General features: G+C 48.4%; 2 protein-coding genes across 5 annotated transcripts in view; one reads left to right on the forward strand and one right to left on the reverse strand.

Moving 5' to 3' along the window:
• The window catches only part of RGSL1 (regulator of G protein signaling like 1), a 39,927-nt gene extending 27,918 nt beyond the window's left edge, over positions 1-12,009 (forward strand). The window contains 9 exon segments of the mRNA XM_034779343.1: positions 95-191; positions 737-866; positions 1,853-2,033; positions 3,801-3,939; positions 4,669-4,793; positions 4,976-5,088; positions 9,496-9,591; positions 11,450-11,513; positions 11,825-12,009. Of these exon segments, the coding sequence (XP_034635234.1) occupies positions 95-191; positions 737-866; positions 1,853-2,033; positions 3,801-3,939; positions 4,669-4,793; positions 4,976-5,088; positions 9,496-9,591; positions 11,450-11,513; positions 11,825-11,861 (982 nt within the window). The 3' untranslated portion in view covers positions 11,862-12,009.
• Positions 8,381-22,751, reverse strand: part of LOC117881728 (2-5A-dependent ribonuclease-like) — a 26,535-nt gene continuing 12,164 nt past the window's right edge. For 2 of the 4 annotated variants that reach the window (XM_034779346.1, XM_034779344.1), the window contains exons 4-8: positions 20,100-20,311; positions 19,787-19,919; positions 16,660-16,775; positions 14,947-15,044; positions 8,381-8,695 (exon numbers count right to left, since the gene is read on the reverse strand). In XM_034779346.1, the coding sequence (XP_034635237.1) occupies positions 8,643-8,695; positions 14,947-15,044; positions 16,660-16,775; positions 19,787-19,919; positions 20,100-20,311 (612 nt within the window). In that variant the 3' untranslated portion in view covers positions 8,381-8,642. The remainder of the gene's footprint in view (positions 8,696-14,946; positions 15,045-16,659; positions 16,776-19,786; positions 19,920-20,099; positions 20,312-22,751) is intronic. The other 2 variants (XM_034779345.1, XR_004646848.1) reach the window with 2 other exon arrangements.

Genomic DNA, 22,751 nt, shown 5'->3' on the forward strand with positions numbered 1-22,751 from the left:
TAAAGCTTATGCTCAAATAAATTTGTTAGTCTCTAATGTGCCACAAGTACTCCTCGCTCTTTCTGCTTTCTCTAATACTCTTCCATCCTGGCAGGTTTAAGATGTACCAAGATTTGTACCCTGGGAGCGCTATTTTTGACACTCACTTCGTCACGAGGCAGGGAAGGGGATCCTTCATAAAGGATAAGCTGGTAAGTAAGGATGGCCTGCACTCCACCTGCTGATACCCCAGCTAGATCCCAGAGCACAGGCCCGAGAGTGGGGAGGGGATGCTTTTCTCTGTGAATGTGTTGATGCCAGTGGGCTGAGGGGTCATGCAAGGCTGCAGAACAAACTGTCTTTGTCCAGAACAAGAGCGTTAATGTCTACAGCCCCTGGGCTGTAAGCTCATCTGTGCAAACAGACCCCTGTGCCCACTCAGAGCCCCACTGACTTTAGTCAGGAAATTCATTTAACGGCAATGTCCCCCAGGGATCTGACTGAAGCCCAGTGACATTGAAAAGCAATGACTGTGGCTCCGTGGGGTCAGTAATTCCACATAATGTGTGGATTCATTTTGATGCATTAGTTCAGAGTGGCAGGTCTGCCTGGGCACAGATCCCCAGGGAATAATCAGGATAATTAGTCTGAAGGCATTCCCATCAGGCCCATAGTTACTTACTGCCTCCGTTCCCTGCCTTGCTTCCTTTCCAAGTGCTGTACATAAGCTGACACCCTCCATGCTCTTTGCCCACAGAAGAGAGTGTGGTTCGTGCTCCAGGCTTTCATCAGGAGCATCTGCAAGTTCCGGAGGGAGATGAACAATCGGCAATCCCGCAAAGACTTTGAGGACTTTCTCCGGAGGGAGCTCGTAAATCAAAAAGAAAGTACGTCCAGACCCCGCTCATTCTCCTGCCTACCATTGTTGCCACCTGGGGTGAGCAGACTCTAGGGGAGGCAATAGCAGAAACCTGGCAGCTTGTCCCCTGCTGTCATTTTCTTACCCGAGAGTTCTCTGTTGGAGGCATATAAGAGGCCAGAATACCAGCTGGCTCAGAGGGAGTGAAGCATCTGGGTTGTTCTCTCCATAGCAAGAATCTGCTCCAACCCAGCAAGAAGTTAGCCACTGGAGAAGGGGAAATCCCATTTGCTAACCTGGGCAGGCAGCTCTGCAGTTGGCCACTCAAAGTGGCATTTTATGCAGCTCGTGCTATTTGAGCACCCATGTGAGGAGCTGGGCAGCCTAATTTAGGCACCCATTAGGCACTATAATGAAAAATCAGGTCCTAACTGTTTAAAGCACTAATTGTACTGCATAACCCACCTGGAAGCTGCCTACGCCTTACGTTTTCAGCGCATCTGAAGACAGCACCCACCAACTGCTTCTTGAATGTTCAGTAAGTCTGTGCAGTGACTTAGTACCTGGCGTCAGCTGTGAGCATTTCCTCCATGTGGTGGTTTAGGGCGTAGCACTAATGTAAGTTCTTTCCTTGTGATTTAGGGTAGTGCTGCGGGGGCAGGAGGGTATGGGGATTAGAGAGTAATGCGCACTAGAAGGGCTCTGGATGAGCCCTGTGTGTACTGGGGGAAGTGTACAGGTTGAGGATTACAGGGCCAGAGACACCAGCAGCGAACCATAGACAGAAGAGTAGAGCACTTTAGGTGGGGGTTAGGCTGGGTACAGGATTGCATTGTCGGGAGATTGGGTAAATTGATAGAGAGACACACGTGGGATTGAAATGAGGTGTGATCAATCTCATTAGTGCTGGCCCTGTCACCTCCACGCACTGTCTCTCTCTCAATTTACCCAACATCTGGGTTGCAGGAGCTTGAGGGAGATGAGTTGCTCAGGTCTTCCCTTGTCCTCACTCAGACTTGCCCAGTAGCTCCATGCGCAGTACCATTGCCATGGCTAGCCCCCGCCAGGCCGTGCCGACTGCCAGCACGGGAGAGGATGTGGAGGTGATACAGGTGAAGCGCCGGCTCTTTAATCAGCGGCACATTTCCATCAACTTCCTGGTCAACGACCTCAGTTTTTACCTGGAGATTGAGAAGTAAGCCTGCCCGCCCTGTCCGTTTGTTTCAAATACCTTGGGGTTCTTCCTGTCTTGCAGGGATAAAATCCCTGGCCTGTTGGGCTGGCTCAGACAGAGCAGCACCGCACGCTAGTCTGCTGGGCACTCAGCTGATCTGTTGCTTACACTGCAGTGATGTGGTGCTGGGAGGTACTGAACTCAGCTCCCAGGGCAAAGAGACAAGACTCAAAGGCCCGTTCCTTTACACAAAGAAGCCCCCTTTGCACAGCCAGAAGGGAGTCTTTGGTGTGAATGAGTACCTGTTGCTGAGTGCTCTGCAGCGACACCTGTTGGCTGATCAGGGAGCAGCAGTAACAGAACACTGAAAGACACTCGCTTTCACTCTCCCAGCCAGCACAGGAATGGCGGTGACACAAGCTGTGTGTCTCCATGGTAGGAGGTTGTTTAAGGGGGGGGACAAGTTAAGCCATGCTGCCTGTGTCTGCATTGCGTTACCCTAACTGTGACCCGTGCACTGCTGGTGGCCTGCAGAGAGCGGGCTAGTTACACACTACTGGCTGCTGCTCCTGGTTTGACATTTGGTATTTTCCTGCTGGAGCTGCCACGGGGATGTCGTGATGGCCAATGGCAGAGGTGGGAAGCACAAGACAATCCCTCTGCTGAGGTGTAGTTGCCCCTATGAAAGTATCTGGGAACCTTTATGCCATCCCCCACCCCCCTCTGTCATAGAGTGACTCACCGCTGGCCAGGTGTGGTGTAGCAGGCTCTGGTCTGGCACCCATTGCGGGACAGCTGTTCCAGCCTAGTGGTGGTCTGCCTCTTCCGGTGACTCAACCCTTCGGCCAGGCCACATCCAGTCCCACCCCTTCCGGGGTAGCAGAAAGTCCTGCAAACACCAGCCTGATGTCCTTAGGTCAGGTTTCCAGCCCTGACTCTAGGCCCAGTGATCTTTACACCCCTTGTCTCCAGGTTTCCCAGAGTCCCTACTTTTTGTATGGAGGTATCATGCCACCTTCCTCAGTGGCCAGGAGGGGAACCCAGGCCCTCCCTCTTCTCTGGGTTCCAATCCAGGGACCCTGTGGAAGCAGACAAGGTCCACTCCCCCAGACTCCTCATTTGAGTGCTTCCTACCTTGGACTTCCTGCTGCCCCTTTCTGGGCTGAGTCCTTTCCATTTCTTGTTGTGAGCGATACTTCCCCGAGTTTCTCCCCCTGGAAGTCCTGTTCCTTTTGGTCAGAGCTCCCTTCAGAGGGACTGCTCCACCCCTCTGTCTTCCCAGTGTCTCTCCTGGCCTGTTCCAGGGTTCTCGTGTCAGGAGAGGATCCCCAAGGCCTATTGCCCCATCTCCATCCCTGGGCTTCCTCTTTCCTCTACTGCCCTGAAATCCTGCCATTGGCCCACAGGCCTCTCTATTGACCAGAGAGGGACTGCAGTTCTTACCTTCTCACTGTGGCTCCTTCACCTCATTATAACTCCCAGATCCTTCCCAGCTAGGCTTCATCTTTAATTGGACCTGGCCCATCCTCCAGGTGCAACTGGATGCATTCATTGCTCTCTGGCTCCAGTTAGCCCTTTCTATACCAGTGTGGCATATACACCCTATCACACCCTCTTTGGAGGAAGACGTGCCACAGGGCAGGGGATGAATGTTAGTGGGAAGTGGGTCAAAATCCCCGACGTGGCTTAGAAAATCACAGCTAAAGGCCATATGTTGTATCAGAGTCTGAGGAGACAGCCACACCCACGGCTTCTCTCTTAGACATCCCCTTCCATTTGTCCTGGCAGGTTTTGTCACCTGGCTGATTCAGCTGCAGTGCTCGCAGCCTGCGGGATGTACACCGAGAGGGACGTCACCTTTCTTAAGACCAAAGTGGCCACAATCACCAAACTCTTCCTGAACTCCGAAGTCGCTCCTAAACTGCGGGTAGGAGGCTGTAACATGCCCTGCACGCTCACTACCAGGGAGGCCTGGGGCCTGCAAATCATCACCTGAGAGCCTTATGGACTGGGGGATATCTGGCTCAGGGAATTAATAATGGGACCCAGGTTTCAATCTGCTCCGGCTGAACATACTGCAATTCTGATGACTTTGACATTGTGCGAAGTAAGATATTAGCTTCAATCCAGGTCCTAATGGAGAGTGTCCATGATCACCAAAACCACTCTCACAACTGACGCTAACTGGTAATCCAGAGAGAGTGAGTGAGTGGGCATGGCGACCGAATGACCATGTAGAGACATTGGCCCCTCTGGTCAGGGCTGAGACACAGTGGCTGGCTTTACGATCAATAGAGAAGAGCCTTTTGGTCTGTATTCACTAGAGATCACTCATACTCTCCCTCCCCGTTACGCTGCACCTCCCCATGGCACACTGGTGTTTTAACCACATTTCTTCTTAAATCCCTTTTAAAAGCATGGTGAGGGAAGGGGCAGAAAGGGGATTCCTTTGGATTTTGGCTAGTTAGCCAGGAAATAAACCAAGACCCTGCTTGGAGAGCTCTGAACTGTGACCAGGGCTCTATAAGTGGAATGTAGAATCCTGGAAGGTGCGAGGGCAGGGGGAGTTACTAGGGGTGTTTCTCTCTGGGATTCAGTAGGGATGCCACCTGTGCCTTCTGGCCCATTTGTGAAGTGGTCTCTGTTCTGTGGCCAGGTGAACATTTCTGAGGGCCAGAAAGATTTAATCCGGAATTTAGTTTCCAAAGGAGTCCTGGATCGCAGCCTCTATCACGTGGCCTTGCTGAACGTCTTCCCGGTTCTGATACACTTCTGGAAAAGGTAAAAATCCCTCGCTTTTGGACTGGGTGAGGGGGGTGCAGAGGTGGGTGTTGGGCACTTTCTCGCCTTCCTTTCTTCCAAAGAACATGTAAGTCCGAAAGGGACGTTATTGCTAGCTGTATTCCTCAAATGTGTTAGACTTGATTTGCTGTCTGTCCTTGACCTTAACATTTCCCCTACAGATACTGTAACTGGAAGGCAATGGAATCTTTCCGCAGGTACCCGAAGATAAAAAAAAATCTCTCTCCACTCCCTGCTAAGGCATCACCTATAACATCCAGTATCTTCAGTGGGGGTAAGCTGAGACTGCCTCTTCCTCATCCTCTCTTTCTCTGATGTGTTAGCCGTGTCACGTATGCTGCACGTTACTCCTCTCAGCCTCAGGTAGTGGCTCATCAGTGGTTCTGTATGAGAGGCAAAATTTGATATTAAAATACCTTTATTTGGTGAGCATTTGCACAGATCAGGCAGCTGTCATGCTTCATGGTGTACACTGGATCAGGTCAGGAAGGAATCTTCCTCCAGGTAAAGTGCTGCACAATTGTCTAGGGGAGTTTTTTTGTGTGAAACATCAGGTAATGATACAGGTACTGTAACTGAAGCAGAAGACAAGAATTGATGGATTAATATTGATCTGGCAATTCCTATCTTCCTATGTTGGAGATCATTTTCAATCAGCATGATGGTCTCAAAACAGTTAGAGCCTTTCCCTTCATTCCCTCCTAGATAGTACATGAAAACCCGTCCGTGGTAAGTCCCATAACTGTACATCTGCTACTGAATACAGAAAGTCAAATCAGGGTCATATCCATCAATTGCACTTTCTCCACGATAAACACACTAGATTCCTTATACCACGTCCCAAAAAAATATTCAACCCTTCAAAACAGAAATTAAACTAAAGTCATTCTGGTTTGCGAATTTGCTCCCAGCCAGGTTCGGAGATGAAAGCAGATTGAGGAGTGATTCATCTCTCATGTAACTTCACTGACATCAGTGGCTTTACACCAGGGCTGAACTGAGCACTTACAACGCAGAGAAGCTGCAGTCAGGGCTCGGGGGTGATACTCACTAGAGTTCAGATGTGAAGTGGAGTGACTGGTATAGAGTACATTGTCCTAGGGATCAGGGATAATTTTCACTCCTCAACCTGGCACTTAGTACCAGCTCATTTAAGAACCAAACTATGAAATGATACTAAGACATTAGCACTGAAGTGGTTGTCACTCCCTCTGACACCTTGGATTCCTCACTGAATATTCATGTGGCAATTTTCTAATTGACTTACCACCTTTAATCAAAATAGTCATTTTTTTATGAAAAGAGAGAGTTTGTTTTATTTTCTTTAATAGTTAGAATAGAAAACGGAGAGTCAGGAGTCTAGGGTTCTATTCTCTCTACTCCATCGTTGAATGACCTTGGTCAAGTCATGCAACTGCCGTGCCTCAGTTTCCCTGCATATAAAATGAAGATCTGGAGCCTTGATTCTCTATTTTGTTATAGCAGTTTTATGTGGCTCTATTGATCTGAGTGGTGAATCAAGCCCATTGATGTCTGTTGAGATGCATATCAAGATGTATTGATCCAGGCCAAACAGAGCTCAATATTTATCCCAAGGAACAATAAATCTTATTTTCACTCAAAGTGGAAGTTACTACGTGTAACCATGCCAACCTCTCTTCCTTATTTGTTTGTGGAATGTTTATCAGGGGGCTTCTGAGACCAGCTCCTCAATACATCATGGCTCTAGTCCCAAAGTCAGGATTATTGACCTCCCGAGGAGGCAGACAAAATTTGATTCATCACATGATTATTCTCAGCCAGACGTCAGTCAAAATTTTAATTGCACATAAAAAGACTTAGGGTATCTCCCTGACACGGCTGTTTGGGAGGGTAAACAAATCTTCGTAAAAAGCTTTATGGAGAGAGTTATATGCAGTACATGCAAATTATTACAGTCATTAACTATTTCTGTTCCATGCTGTCTACTCCCAGGCACCAGAGTTCATGTTAAAAACCATGATGCTTTGAGATGTGACCAATCATTATCCCAGTATTCAAGTGTTGCTCTGGACTGGACTGCAAATGGAATACATTGAAATGGCATTTTGTTCCGTCCCGTCCTGGCCATAATTCGGCAAGGAGTGCCAATTGGGCAAACCCCTGTGCCTGCACAAAGCTCCTTGCAGGACTGGGGCCCCTAGCAGAATCCAAACTCTGTAGCTAGGGCCTTTAACAGACTAACATCCTCACTAGAGCTGGCAGAGGATGACACATAAATCACTCTGACCTCTGTGTTATAGCTACTCACTGTGTTTGTGTCAGTTTCTAGAGCTGCCCATTAAATGAGAAGAACCATCTGTAGTTGTTACCAGTGTCCGCACTGCAAAGCTGAGATAGTGGTGGGAGAGCAAAGCAGATTCACTTCTGCTTCATGTCATCCACACACTTGCCAGCCAATCTCCGATGGCAGAATCTGTATTGTTGATGTCATTGTATGAGGAGGGGAAAATACCCAGCTGGATTTCCAAACCCAGGATAAAAGTGTATTTTAGGCAGTCAGAAAAATCTTGTTTCAACTTGCAAACTGAACTGTTTCTGCTGATTTTTGTCAAGATACCTTCCTGATTGTGATCACATCCTAAAGTAAAAGCTTTACCTAGTGAGGTTACTGACAGGATGGTGTGACAGGGTCGGTAGCTCACCGCTGTGGCGCCTCCTCCTGACCGCTTCGGGGAATTAGTTTTGCGCCAGTAGAGCGCCCTCTTTGGGTGGCGTTCCGCCTGTCGTCTCGCCTCTGTGGGGTGCCCGGACTTGCGTTGCTCCCGACGTCGGCGTCCTCTTCCGGAGCACTGCCCTCCGACAGTGTCCCTTTGTCCAATCACACCCCCTTCCGGGGGGGGGGGGGGGTCTGTTAAACAACAGTCCCACACCCTCAAGTCCGATCCTCACAGTCCAGGACCTGGTGTGGTACTGACCGGCCGCTCCCTGCGGCCTGTGGCTGTGCGCAGGGTAGCACAGCAAACAAAGGGGGAAAAAAGGGGGGGGAGACTCAGGCCCACCCACTACTCTGAGTCCCGGTCCAGAGGCCCTCGAGTGACAGTCTCACTGTCTTCCTTCTCCTTACTCCTCAGACTATCCCTCTGGACCACTTCCCCAACAACCCTTCGCTACGCTAGGCCTCCTCCTCCCAGGCCTGCCGCCTAACAGGCTATGGAGTAGGGCCTTCTCCCACTCTCAGGCTGGCCTGCACTGCGCTGTCCGAGGTGCTGGCCTCCCAGCTCTGGAGGCAGACCTTCCCCTCTGAAGGCCTGGGACAGACTGACTGCTCCTGCTCTGGGCAGCCTTTTATATGGCTAAGCCAGGCTCTGATTGGCTGGCTCCAATCTGCCTTCCTATTGGCTCCCAGTAAGCCCTCTCCTGATTGGCCGCGCGTCTACGCAGGCGCTTAGGCCTGCCGCAGCCCAGTCTCTCTGGGTGTGGGGTAATCGCCCCACCACAGATGGGTTAAATAGTTTTTAAAAAAAGAACTCTAAAATTACTAGGAAAAATATCCTAAATATATATTGATCACACAAAAGCACCTTTATAAACTTTAGTTTATTTCTGGGATTACATTCACTGCAAAGAAGCAGATGAGCAGAGTAATGTATCACAGCATATACATATTTTAAATTTATCTCACTTCCCAACCCCACTCCCCTTGGGTGCCTCTCTTTCTGGGAAATTCCCAAGGAAGAGACTTGAATTTTTCTTCCATCTGGCCACATAGTGTCACTGTTGCTCCGCTTGTGCCTTATTTTGTCATCAGCAGAGGATTGGGCAGCTTCTGGTGCTCAAAGCGATGTCTCAGCTGGGATTGTAGCCTTTGAGGATGTGGTGAAGTACCTTCTTTAGGAAAGCTTGAAAAAAAAATATAATTCAGAACTTCAGATTGCTATTTCAGGGAGGGAGAAATTCAAATGACATCTGCCACATGAAGCTGAAGATAGTGCTTCATTCTACAATTTGTAGAGCAAATACACTGTTCTTGTACATACACCAGCTGGCTGGCTGCATGTATATATTGGACTATGGATGTGGCTGGGTGTGTGTGGCAATATGTTAAACCATGCGGCTGCGTGTAAAGCTGTGTGTCTTTGTACCACCTTCCTCTTTCCCCCTCCATTCACACAACCAAACAAACCACCTTGAACAACATCCGACTAAACACAAGGCCCCACCTCCTATCCTTCAAGACCTGTACCATGCATGGGATAGTAAGTAGCTCGTACCCCTGTTGTTCACCACTGCTGCAGGAGAACCTAGGGCAGGAGGTGGTTCCCTCTGTTATTCATTTGTCCTCTCATCTTGTTTCATTGACTGTGCCTGATGTTCAAGGAGAACAGGCTACAACAACATCAAATGAGATGCTTGTTGGATTACCCTGAGCCGCTTCCTTCCCCCTCTTGCCCAAGGATACGTGTCTGTCACATCCCAGTCATTTAATAGGGGATGGGGAGGGGAATCCAATCTCACTCTCCAGTCCCTCCTCAACCCTGTCTGCCAATCCAGACGAAAGGAGCTGATGAGGTCTGTGAATCTGTGTGGGAGCAGCTGGGTGGTAGAGCAGAGGAAGGGGGAATCTACTGGATGCATTAGAGGACGATCCCATTTCTGGAGAAGTTACTGTGGTGTATTGTTTTGCCTCCTCTTTCAATAGAGGACTATCCAATCATTAGGTTCACGCTGCTCAAGGGGATCCAGCTGCTGCTACCTCAGCCTCGAGAGGAAGTGGATTCTTCTACAGAGCAAAAGTGTAAGTAACTTTGCCCCTGAGGCTCTCTGACCTTGGAACCGAGTGCCTAGTGATGAAGAAGGAGCCTGGGAAATCAGACTCTCCTGTCTCTAGTTATTCCTGTCCCCAGCTGCACAGTACTGGGTTTACCATGGCAACATGATGCTTGGCCCAGAGTCAGAAGGGGCCCCAGTCAGTCTGATTCCCCGGCCGGCTGAGCCAGCCAGGAAAGCTGCCCCACCCCACCTCTTCCCACCCCTGTTCTGCCCCAGGCCCACCCCCACTCCACCCCTTCCCCTGAGCTACGTCCTGGCTGGGGGCTGCAGCAGGGGTCGGGCACACCCTGCACTCACTGGGCAGCGGGAAGGGGAAGTGGGGGCAGGGGGAAAGAGGCAGTGGGGAAGGAAGGGGGTGGGATGGGGAGGAGAAGGGGATAGGGAAAGCAGGGATCCAACATGCGGATCCCCTTGGCAGCAGCTGGGGCTCCTCTGTTAAACAGGCCCATCAAGCCCTCACCCTCACAAGCCCCACCTCCCCTGCATCTATACCACCCCCGCTGAGCCCCCCCCAGACACCCTCCCCACTGAGCTCCAACCACCTACACCTGGACCCCCACCCAAATAAACCCCACCTTCCCTGCACCCAGACCTCTTCCCCTCCCCCCCCCCGCTGAGCTCCAACCACTTTCACTTGGTCCCCCCTGCAGACTCCCATTGCCCCTGCACCTGGAACCTCCCTGTGCATCTAGATCCCCCACTGAGCTGCCTGCACCCAGACTGCCCCCTACAGAACCCTCTTACTCCCCACACGGAACCCTCTTACCCCCATCTGGATCCCCCCACACTAAGTCCCTCTGCACTTGGATCCTGCTGCCAGGCTGAGCCTCCCTGCCCATATCTGGTGTGCCTGGTGCAAAAGGGGCAGGGCCCCAGGGTGTTTCTGTGGCAGGCATGGCCCTTGTGATGTGTCAGGGTCAGGTTCAGCCTCACTGCCAAGTCCCTGTCCCAGGGGGGTCGGGGAGGCTGCAGGGTATTCTCCCACCTCCAGGCAGCCAGTGACCTGTGCTCCCCACTGCCATGGTGGAGCTTCCACATTTATTTATTGTAAAAAAAAAAAATTGCAGAATTTTAAAATATTATGCACAGAATTTGATGCAGAATTCCCTCAGGAATGGGGGTGCTGTACAGCTGTGATGGTGGGACTGTGAAGGGGGTCCTGGACAGTGGGGGATCTGTGGGTGGGGGAGCTGGGCAGGGGGGGTATGGTGTGCAGGATGCTGTGCAGTTGTGGTGGAAGGTCAGCAGGAGGGGTCTCTGGGCAGGGGGTGCTGGGCATAGCGGGTCCGGGGGCATTGGGCATAGGGATCTGTGGGGGAAGTCTCTGGGTAAGGGGGTGCTGGGCATAAGGGCAGGGCACTGGGCAGGGGGCAGTGGGGAAGGGGCACACTGGCAGCACAGGACTGGGTGGGCCAGTGTGCGTCTAGCAGTTGTGGGTTTGTAAACAGTGCCCTTGTGCTAGGCTGAGTGGGGCCATTCCCGCTGTGCCTCATTGCCCCCAACTGGCCCCTCGCTCTGCGGACCACCCCCCAGCACATGCCCTATTTTCCAAATGGGGGCCCACAAATATGTTTGGCACTGGGCCCACAAAAAGTTAATCCAGCCCTGCACCTGCGTAGATGTTGCCAGGCCACCTTGGGAGCGTCACGTTCCCCTGCTGATCTCTTTACCCCAAGGAGAAGTTAGGAATGCTCTTTCTCTTTAGTTCACCTTCCTATCTGCCCAGGAAAAAAGAGGCTTAGATGTTAGAATGTTGCTAGTTGCTTGTGTGGAGGGGATGATTTTCAATTCATGATGGAAAGTTCTCTCAGGTTTTGTCTCAGCATCATCTGAAAGCCTCAACTGGAAAAAGCCTCCATCTGGCATCTGCGTGACCCAACAGATCGGGTAGGTAATGACTGGGAAACCTCATCTCCTTCCGTCCAGACCCAGTACGAGTGCCTAGCATGAGATTGGAAATCATTCGCTTCCTAGGCTGAGTACAAATTGTGTGGGCATGCCAACTCCCTGTCCCCCCAACCTACCCCAGGCACAATGAAGAGTGGGGAACGTAACCCCAGCTAGGGGTGGATGGGATTGTTGGCTTCTCAGCTTTGTTGCAATTCCAGTTCATTTGTATAGGACAGGGTCGGTGCCCTCCTGTCCCCCGCCCATCTTGGATTGGCCATTGCCTGACGTTCTTGTTCTTTTTCCTTCAGGCAACAGCTTCAAGATGCTTCTAAAAAGCCATCCTAATCCATCCCCGTTTTCATGGTTTGAGTGAGAGCAACTCTGCACCCGGAGGCTGGCTCTGAAGGCACGTCAGTGCTGCAGGTCAGGACTGAGGTGCACTAGCAGGGCCGTGGTGGGAGGTCTGGACTAGAATATCAGGGGTTGTGGCAGTTCAGGCATTAGGTGCTTTGGCAGACCTATGGATTGCACAACACCTGTTCTCATAGTCCTTGGCTGTGGACAATGATAGCATCTTCTGCCTTCAATAATGTTCTTTAATCACTGGCCCCTTCCCCCATAAAGAAATAAGTGGAAGCAAAAAAAGAAAGAAAGGTCACGGGAGGTAGGTAGATAGGCCTAAGCACTAGGACAGGCAGTGTCTGCCCACTCCTCCACTTGGGGGACAATAGCAGAGAGCAGCCAGCCAGAAACTCCAGCCAGCGGGGCAGGAGCAGCCAAAGCAGGGATCTCTAGACATCGCAGTCAAAACTGTAGCCAGTTCTGACTTTCCCTGCCCTGACTGGCTGTTTGCTCCAACCCTCCCTCCCTCTCCTCACAGTATCTTCACCTCGCCTTCAGTCCACACCTGCCCCCCTTATCTTCTCCTCCCCTGCCCTGTCCCCTTCACCCCCCTTTCCATTTGGCTGATCCCCTCCTAAGTAAACCCACCCCTCACCCAGGCCCAAAATAGTTGTGGAACGAACATAACGTTTGCTGCCATCCCGCTGACCGCTCCGCTTGTGTGTTAGACCCCTTCCCCCAGCCTGGGGCTGTCTAGTCTATTTAGACAATATTGTCTCATTGTTTCCTTGTACTTCCTTGTCTATCCATCTCCATCTGTTGTTTCATCTTGAGATTCTAAGCTCTTTGGGGCTGGGGCTGTCTTTTTGTTCTGTGTTTGTCCAGCACCTAGGGCTGTGGTCTATGACTGGGGCTATTAGGCACTTCCGTAACACCAATAAATAATAATTAATAGGTTTGCTACTTAGGCGTATCGATTCCCTGGGTGTAATGCTCTTGTCCCAGTTCTCAGAGGGAGTTGTTCCAACAACTTACACAAGCGGGCCCCCTCTGTGCCTTTGAAGCAACATTGCAGGAGAATCTGGTCTCTCTGTAAGGCCTTGTCTACCCTGGGGATATGCCCCAGTTACAGCCACCAGTCACCAGCCACCCAGGTAGCTGCACCAGTGCAAACCCCTAGTGTGGGCAGGCAAATGCTCTGCAAGCTGCAATTTGCGCTTGGGGAGCTTGACACTGCTTGAAGCCAGGGCAAGCTGCATCGTTGCTAACCTAACCACAGTTTAAAGCCTCTTTGCCTGCCTACACTAGTGCAGCTACCGCGCTGGCTGAAATCCCCAGTGGTAAACAAGGCCTACGGGAGCTGTATCCGTCCCCCACTATCCTTCTCGCTTGCTAACTGCCCAGAGGTCATTGCAGCCTGTGATGTAAAGTGTTTTCCCCCTCCACAGAGACAGCGGGAAGCCTAGTGCTCTGATGTTATTAGTGGATGCTGCAATGGCTGAAAAAAGTTCTGAGTTTCAAGCAACATGCACAGAGAAACTTTCTGCTCAGATGCTAGCAAGTGCAGAAAATAAAAGGTTTTGTTCGCTAGATGTATTCCTAGTGCCCTTCTGTCTGCCTCTAAATAAAAATAGCAGAGCAACCTCCACGATGAATTCCTGTCCCTTCAGACTCTAAACACACCACATGAGCCTCTGAATCCATCTCCTGTTCTCACTCTGATCACCTTTTTGGAGATGCTAGAGAACTTCTGGGCCTGGGGCATTTACACCCTGGTAGCTTAGACCAGTGTTTCTCAAACTGGGGTCCACGGACCCCTGGGGGTTCTTGAGGATACTCCAGCGGATCCATGGGTCCCACTGAGAAACTCCTCCCCCTCCCTCCCAGCACCTCCTTCATGCCGGGGAACAGCTGTTCCCCAATGTGAAGGAGGTGCTGGGAGGGAGGGGGAGGAGTGGGGACCTTGGCTCTGAGCCGCTCCCGGAAGCAGTCGGCAACGTCTCTGCAGCCCCTGGGGGGGGGCGCGGGAGGAGTCTCCACACGCTGCCCCGCTCCAAGCACTGACTGTGTAGCTCCCATTGGCCAGGAACTGTGGCCAATGGGAGCTGTGGGAGTGGTGCTTGTGGGCAGGGGCAGCACACTGAGACACTCTGCCCCCTCTTTCCCCCCCCCCCGGAGCTGGAGCTGCTGCCAGAGGGATGTGCCTGTCTGGAGCCGCCCGAGGTAAGCGCCACCCCTCTCACTCGCTCCTGCACCCCAACCCCCTGCCCCAGCCCAGAGCTGGCACCCAAAGTCCCTCCCAGAGCCCGCACCCTGCACCCCCTCCTGCACCCTAACTTCCTCCCAAACTCCTTCCCAGAGCCCGTAACCCCTCCTGCACCCCAACCCCCTGCCCCAGCCTGGTGAGAGTGAGCGAGGGTGGAGGAGAGCGAGCGAGGGAGGAAAGGGGGGGATGGCCCTGAGAGAGGGCAGGGCCTCAGAGAAGGGGTGGGGCAAGGGCTGAGTGGGGGGGGCTTGAGGTCCCTAAAAATTTTTAAATCAAAATGACGGTCCTTGGATTGCTAAAGTTTGAGAACCTCTGGCTTATACCTTGGTTGTAAACAGTCCTCACACAGGAGTGAACAAGAAGTTCCCAATGCCCCTTGGCCTGGCTGTATGAGGGTTACTCTATGAGGAGGCCAGGGATTGCTTGCTCATGTCGCCCCGGCCTCTGTGGGGCAGGTGTAACCAACTAGTTGTGCAGGTCCTCTTCTGGGCTTGATACACAGAGGATAAGAGTCTGTTACAACCCCACCTAGAGAACTTTAGCTCAAGGTGTAGCAGCCCATGCATTTAGCTCTGGAGGTCTCCAGTTCAGCCTCCCAAGTTTGAGAGGAGTGTGTCTAGAACTGTGAAGAGAGAAGAGATGATGCAAGGAATCGAGAGCTTTCATAAAGATACATCGGCCTTGGGGCCAATGAAGGCCTTCTCTCCATTCTGATTAAGACTGGCAGAGTGTGTTTTTGTTATTCAGTTGTGAAAATTAATCAGTTTATTTGAATTCCCAAACTGGAGGTATTTACCAAATAGGTAATTAAATCCCACCAACCTCTGTCCACACGGCACAAATGCTCATAGACATAAAATGTCAGATCTGGAAACCGGTCAACAAAATACTGTGATGGGTTCTGGATTATTTCCTTGAACCTAGAATAGAAAACAGATGATTTTACGTGGGGCATCCCAATTCATTGAGAAGTATCAAAGAAGTAGGTTTTCCCACTGTTCACCAGCCTTGAGAGAATTTCCTGGAAACAAACTAAGGTCCGTGCTCTCCCTGCTTTGCATCTGTGGCTTCTTCCTTTCTCCCCTGCCTGGGGATTAAAAAAAATCACTTCACTGGTGGTGGTGGGGATTTTGGCCACTAGTTTTCAAAATCTGGTTGCAAAAAAGTTATTTGTTTTTTTTATAATACTGAGTAGTATATGGCTCGATAGCATTCATCAGCATGCAATCTTGACAGGTCTGTATGCCCAATTAAGGCCCATTTAGGGCTTATGTCCCGCCATCCCACCCCATTTCTGGTGGCACCAAAGTTTGGCACCGTCAACCATTTTGAAAAAGTGTGTGTGTGTGTGTGTTTGAGTAGGGGTAGTGTTGTGTGTGTTTGTGCTTGGGTACATGGAGAGAAAAAGGTTGAAAGAAGAGAGTGAGAGAGTGTAAAGATGAAAAAAGAAAGTTTGAGTAAGGTTTAGAGGAAAAAAAGGAAAGAGGTTTTTTTGGGGAGGTTGAGTCAGGAGAGAGGCTGGTAAAGACAGGTTATTCAAGAATAGAAAGAGGAAAAAATAAAGCAGTAAGAGAGTCTGTGTTACTGAACACATGCAGAGCGAAACATCCTACCCCAGCGACTGTTGATAGTGAAATGATAGCTGTTCTGGGTGACGAGCCTAGGGAACTAGCCCCACTTTTTGGTGAACCAATCAGAGGTTGTTTACAGCTAGGTCACAGAATGCACTTGTTAAACCAATCCTGTAGTCCCAAGATTTTAAACAAGAACTTTTTAGAAATGAACTATTGCTTGGTGGTTTATTTGAAAATCTCTAACCAATAAGCATTTGGCCCTGTGTATAAAAACACATATTTTTGCGAGTGGGCCTTTAAAACTGGGAGCCTAGACACAAAGACATGTCCATGTACAAGACGCCTACTGAAGCCAAGAAGCCGGAATTGCCCCTGGGTGCACCAGTATGTGTTCAGAAGAGAAGGCCTCTTTATGCTTATTTTGCTAATGAGGCAGGACCATTGCGGACCCCCGTCATCCTGAAATTGAACTGAAGAAAGAGGAAGACTTTATGGAGCCACAGCCATTTGTAAAAGAGAAAAAGGATAAAGTGCGAAAAAAATTGTTGTCGGATGGACATGTCTTTGTGTCTAGGCTTTCTTTCCTTTTTTTCCTCTAAACCTTACTCAAACTTTCTTTTTTCATCTTTACAGTCTCTCACTCTCTTCTTTCAACCTTTTTCTCTCCATGTATCCAAGCACAACACTACCCCTACTCAAACACACACACACACAAAATTTTCAAAATGGCCAACTGTGCCAAACTTTGGCGCAACCAGAAATGGGGTGGCAAGGCGGGACATAAGCCCTAAATGGGCCCTAATTGGGCATACAGACCTGTCAAAATTGCATGGTGATGAATGCTATCAAGCCGTATACTACTATGCTGGAAGTGAAAAAAGGACCCCCTCCCACTCAACTCCTCTCGCAGCCCCCCGAAACTATCTTCATCTGGGACATCAATACCGATATGACCACTTACCATTGTGGTTTTGCACCATAGTGCGCCCCCACATTTCTGATTAACCTCAACAGGTCAGTGACAGTATCTTTATAGGAGCGTCTCTCTTTCATATTTTTCAGAACATCTTGATCAATCTGAAAAATGACCCATAAGAGATCGGTCACTCCATGAGGTTCCCATACCATAGAAAATACTCTCCTCCTTCCCTCTCCTTCTTGTCCCCTGGCTACTGAGATCCCCCACATTGGAAACATAGTCACTATCCCATTATTTCTTATATTTTCAACAGAATTGACCCACCTATTTTATAGCTATAGTGATAGTTAAGGCTGTATAATTGTTTCCATCATAACCCCCTACTGTCAGTCACTCAGAACTCTCCAAAACTTTTCACGTCTCAAGCTGAAATTTTCCAAGTTCAGTGTCTGTCTGGGGATGAATTGGGCTGTTTTTGTTTTTTCACAAAGTATGAGCTAAAACAATCCAGCTGTTAAGAACATGTAAAAAAAATTAAGAACCTTCCCTATTATAAACAAAACAACCACCCAGCCTTGCAACTCCTGAGAGCCAAAAGGACTAGATCAAAGAAAGTTGAAATGTAGCTGGAAGAAAATAGACCAATGTAAAGAGAAATACCTCTGGTGACTTGTGGCTTTGTTTCTGCAGTTTGCAGGGCCACCCAGAGGATTCAGGGGGCCTGGGGCAAAGCAATTTCAGGGGCCCCTTCCATAAAAAAAAGTTGCAATACTATAGAATACTATATTCTTGTGGGGCCTCTGTGGGGCCCGGGACCTGGGGCAAATTGCCCCACTTGCTCCCCCCTCTGGGCAGCCCTGGCAGTTTGCAGGGTCTTGAAATCACAGTTTGCACATGCACAGTGCTTTGTACAAATACAGGGGTTTTTTAGCCACTCTTAGAGTTCTAAATGCAGGCATGCAGCACTGCACATGTGCATGGCTAGCCTAGATGCACTGTGAGCATGCACAGCTATGTTTCCCATTGAGGCCCCAATCCTGCAAGCTCCTTCATGCAGGCAGACCATTATATCTGTACAGAGACTCACTGAAGTATAGCGGGCTACCCACACAGAGCAATTTAGACAAAGGCAGCAGCGGCTCCAGGCACCAGCGCTCCAAGCGCGTGCCTGGGGCGGCAAGCCGCGGGGGGTGCTCTACCGGTCCCTGCGAGGGCGGCAGTCAGGCAGCTTTCGGCGGCATGCCTGCGGGAGGTCTGCCGGTCCCACAGATTTGGCGGCAATTTGGTGGCGGGTACGCCGAAGCCGTGGGACTGGTGGACCTCCTGCAGGCATGCCGCCGAAGGCAGCCTGCCTGCCGTGCTTGGGGTGGCAAAAAAGCTAGAGCCACCCCTGCACAAAGGCCTCAGTGAGTGTACTTTTACTGCACACCAAAGTATTCATTCCAATAGGTAGGGCTCCACAGAACCTTTTGCTTTACTGACTGAGGTGCACAGTCACTGCACACCTGATACAGAGAATTCTGGTGGGTCCAATCCATTCTAAGTTATGGAATTTTTTTTTCCTTTCAAGCCATAGGAATCCCATCAAAAGTCAGGAAGTGCCACAGTTAAGACTGTATATGCAACCTTAACTCCCCTTATACATAATGCATAGTATTCAGGACCAAATTCATGTAACAGAGTTCAGAATTTGGCTCAGAGACTCTAATTATGTTATATACTATTTCTCAAATAATACAACACAACACAGGTTTTTTCCCCTAGAACCTTGAAAGGCGCATCTTGTAAGATGTGCAGTGAGGGCTTGATCCCTGACACCTATGGAAAGGCTCCCATTGACGTCAACGGGCATTGGATCAGGCTCTGGGGAGCCCATTCACTACATATCTTCAGGTCTGTACAAGGAGGACGAGTTAGCGGAACGATGGTTTTATGGTTAAAGCACTGGACTGGGACTCAGGAGATCTGGCTCTGGATTCAAGTTTCCAGCAGACTCCCTGTGTGACAGACTCCCTCTGAATTTCTCTGTGCCTCCATACTCCATTTGTAAAATGAAAATTATACTTTCTTTCTCCCACCTTCTCTCTCGTCTATTTAGATTGTGAGTTCCTGAAGGCAGGGATTATCTCTTACTATATGTTCATGCAGCACCTAACATGATGGGGCCTTGATCTTGGTATGTGCTGCTAGGTACTACTTTAATACAAAAATAAATAATAATTAGCATTACATGTGTAACCTTAATTTTGTCATTTCCTGATTTCTGAGTGCTTAAGTGTGCAACCTGCATGATAGTATGTGGGGGAGGGGATTTGGAATGAAAAAATGGCAAAAAAGTATACTTGAAAAGGTACAAAACTGATAAAGTTTTCAGATATTTAAAATATGAAATGGCAATGTAGGAAAAAACAATGCATATTCTTAAGAAGAAAATATCTAAAGTATATTTTAAATATCAAATGTATATTAGCAATTTGGCAAACCAATTCAGATTCCATTTTGTACAGGAATCCACTGATAATGAAGTTATTTAGTATCAGTGCACTGGAAAAATATGTATATTGGATGATGCCTTGATTATGTGTCAGTTTCATTCTGCCAAATCCCTTGGTTGGCCATTAGCTGCTTTTGATCACTAAATCAAATAGGCTTTGGCAAGAGGGCCTCCATTTCACTTTGCAATGGACAGGTTGAGTAATAAAAAACATTTATGGATTCCTTCAGCCTTGCCACCAGCAACAGGTATCCTGTCTTTGAAGACACGGTGGACACAGAACATGAGCAGACTGAGAAAAGGTTGAATACAGGCAGTAGTCCAACCAACCATCAAGCAGAAAGGACTATGATGACGCTACCAAGAAGACAGAAAAGGAAATTAATCTTGATCCACAGTAAGGAATCTGGGCTGAGACATCTGTGGCCCACATACAGAAAACCTTAGTGCCTATAAGTCTTCAGGGACACCTTTCCTAGTACAAGCTGCCTATTGTTATTTATTTTATGATTTAAATGCCAGCAGCGTGCTGGGTGCTGTATAAGACACTAACTGACAACGGTCCTAGCCCTGGAACATTTGCACTATACAACAAAGATACAGAGAAAACAGGACACAGTGGGAAGCCTATTTGGAGGATTATTCTTAATATATAATTAGCTGATTAAAGCTTACCTTCCTAGTCCACAGGTGGAAGTGCTTCTCAGTTGTTGCCTTATTGCAATTCAAAGCTTTCACAATCTGGCTCCCAGCATTGTATTGTTCGATGTCTGGATTATTCCCAACATCCACAAGAAACTCAAACCTGCTGTGGAATTGAAAGAGAGGAAGGGATGGCCTTCAAGAATGTGTACCTGCTATAGAGTTGAAGGTGAGTCAGGGTCGTAATGGCACATTTATTATCCCAGAGTGGGGAGGTTTTGGCAGGAGCATTGCATCTTTTGTATCTGTTGTTTGAGATCTTAGAACTATTGTTAATGACACTTACCTCTCACAGGTCCAGAAAAAGGGATGGTGGATCAAGTCTCCTAACTGAACTGAGTTTCCTCCATGGGGGGAGACCAAACTTCTTATGAGATCTTCAATCTCCAAGTGACCCTGCAAATCTGTTGGACATCTTGCAGACACATCCTCTCCATCAGGTCCATCAAAAGGGACCTCACCCCTTGTTACAACATATAGGACCAACCTCCCGAGTGCCTGAGCAGGAGAACAAGCATCAGAATATTTCACTTCCAGAGCCAAAACCTCCAGCAGAGAGAACATACAGGGTTTGCTCCTGCTCCCCTTGAGTCCAGAAGGAGCAGAACTGAGCCCAGAATCTGCAAAGTTTCAGTTATATATTCATCCTATGGGCCAAATTCTCTTTGTTCTGCTATTCTCAAGAAACAGCAGGTACAGGATCTTTGCCAAAAATAGATATATGAATTGATAATATCTCCCACTTAACACGATCCCTTAAAAGAAGCTGTTTTGATACTGAAATCAAGGTTGTTGGGCTTTTTAAAAAAATGCTGCATGTAAAATAATGGAATCCATGGATCAAGGTTAAGGTTGTGGTGTTGTAATGAAATATACATTTCTTTAGACTAAGAAAGAATAACATGCTTACGTTTCTTACATGGCTGTAAGATGTTATGATGTTTTAACTATTCATTTCCTTGCTGTTAAAGGTTTGGGTTTTGTAAATGATGTGGTAGTTAAATAAAGTGTTGATACTTAGCAACCTGCCCCGTTTTTTTTAATGAAATGGTTTTTTTCTCTTTGGGAGTTGGATGAACAATTGAACCAGTGGATGAACTGCTTTGTCTCTGCTGTATTCCCATAGGCCTAAATCCTGCAAATGTTAACGCGTCTGCTTAACTTCACACACAATGAGTGATGCCACTGAAGTCAATTGGATTGGGGCCTAAGGCCTATTTTAGGTATCTGTTACCCTCCCTTTACTGTGCATGTAATATAAGGAAATGACTTGTCCTTCAACAGTTTTTATTTATCTTTTCTCAATGGGAGGTTGCAACCCCAGGGAGTCATGAAAGGTAACCGGGGTGTCATGAGGCATTGAAATTTTTAATTATAATCTAAAGCAAAGAAAATCTCGCTCCACCACTCCCAATACACCTTACCCTTCAAAATCAAGTATTCTCTGTCAACCTCTCAAAACACACACACAAATACATTATGTAAGCTTAGCATTATCATTGATACTTTCTTATCCTTACTCTTATAGTAAATGTAACGAGGTTGCAACATTTTTTTTAACTTTCAATAGGGGGTTGCCAACCTGAAAAAATGGAGAAACACTGATCTACAATAAAAGAAACTAAAAAGTAACTTAGCTATAGCTTTGCAGCCAATTTTTGTCTGTTTAATTTGAAATGATCACTAATAAATATATTACGGCAGTCAGCCCCTTTGCAGTTTAGAACATACTGGCCATTTCAACCAGAATAGCAGAGATCCTCTTGTCAGATTAGTGCACATTGTAAATAGCAACTTGCAATAGCTCAGAGGAAAAAGTCTTCAATGTTCACCTTTTGTAATGCCCAAAGGCCTCGTTTCTGGTGGGGAAAATACCCTTTTCTATTAAAAATTCCATTTTCCTAGGAGCTATGTCAACTTCTTACGATCTACTTCAAGAAGCTGACCAGCTCCTGGTCAACTTGCCCATATGCTGCATTATGCTGTAAGTGTCATGACCATTGTATTTTTATATCAAGTTTAAAATAAACTGAAAACAAGATACATAGAAAAGACTATGGGCCAGATTGTCTCCATCGGTGTGTAAAGCAAAGGGACGGAACTTTGGTTTGTAAAATTTTCACATACATTGTTTCACCGATGGAGTTCCGTTTCATCTCCTACCCCCACAAGGCAAAGCAACTTCCTAACAATAGATCTGGCACTTGGCAGCCCCCTTCCTCCAAAGCTCCTTGCCTGCGCAGCTCCAATGGACTAGTATAGCAATGAAAACAGTAGAGGTAGAAAAGAAGTAGATCTAGCCAGGGAGAGTTGGCTCTGTCTAAATAATAGATTGCAGTGCCACAACAGGGCTGCTACCCTTTGCTTTCTTGGCTGTTTTTGACGCATCATTATATTAGCATGTCGAAATTACAGTATCAAGTAGGTCCCTTATCAGAAGTGACGGAATAATCCACTATTTCTATCACATGCACCTGCAATTTGTATTTTTTTTTTAGCAGCATTGGAATGTCCAAAAAATCAAGCCATCTGATTGGCTGATGCCAAATTGATTTCCTATCAACAATACTCACACGTGTCTGACTTAGTGGGTAGTCACCCACGAAAGCTTTTGCTCCAATACATCTGTTAGTCTATAAGGTGCTACAGGACTCTTTGTTGCTTTGAACAATACTCTGACCTTCTGCATTGTCTATTTCTATGTTTGATTCTGCAGAGACCAACAACTGTATTGTTATGTTGGGGGTTGGGTTAACCTAGGGTTACCATTCGTCCGGATTCCCCAGGACATGGCCAGCTTTTTAAGCTAAAAATAGCGTTAGGGGGGAATTTGTAAATGTCCGGACTTCCCCCCCCCCCCCCCCCCCATGTAAGTGGCACCATCCGGCCAGCTGCACTGTTAGCCGCGCGTGCTCTGCATGGGGGGGGGGGGGGGGGG

The sequence above is a fragment of the Trachemys scripta genome, chromosome 8 (genome assembly GCF_013100865.1).
Source record: "Trachemys scripta elegans isolate TJP31775 chromosome 8, CAS_Tse_1.0, whole genome shotgun sequence".
Lineage (NCBI taxonomy): Eukaryota > Metazoa > Chordata > Testudines > Emydidae > Trachemys > Trachemys scripta.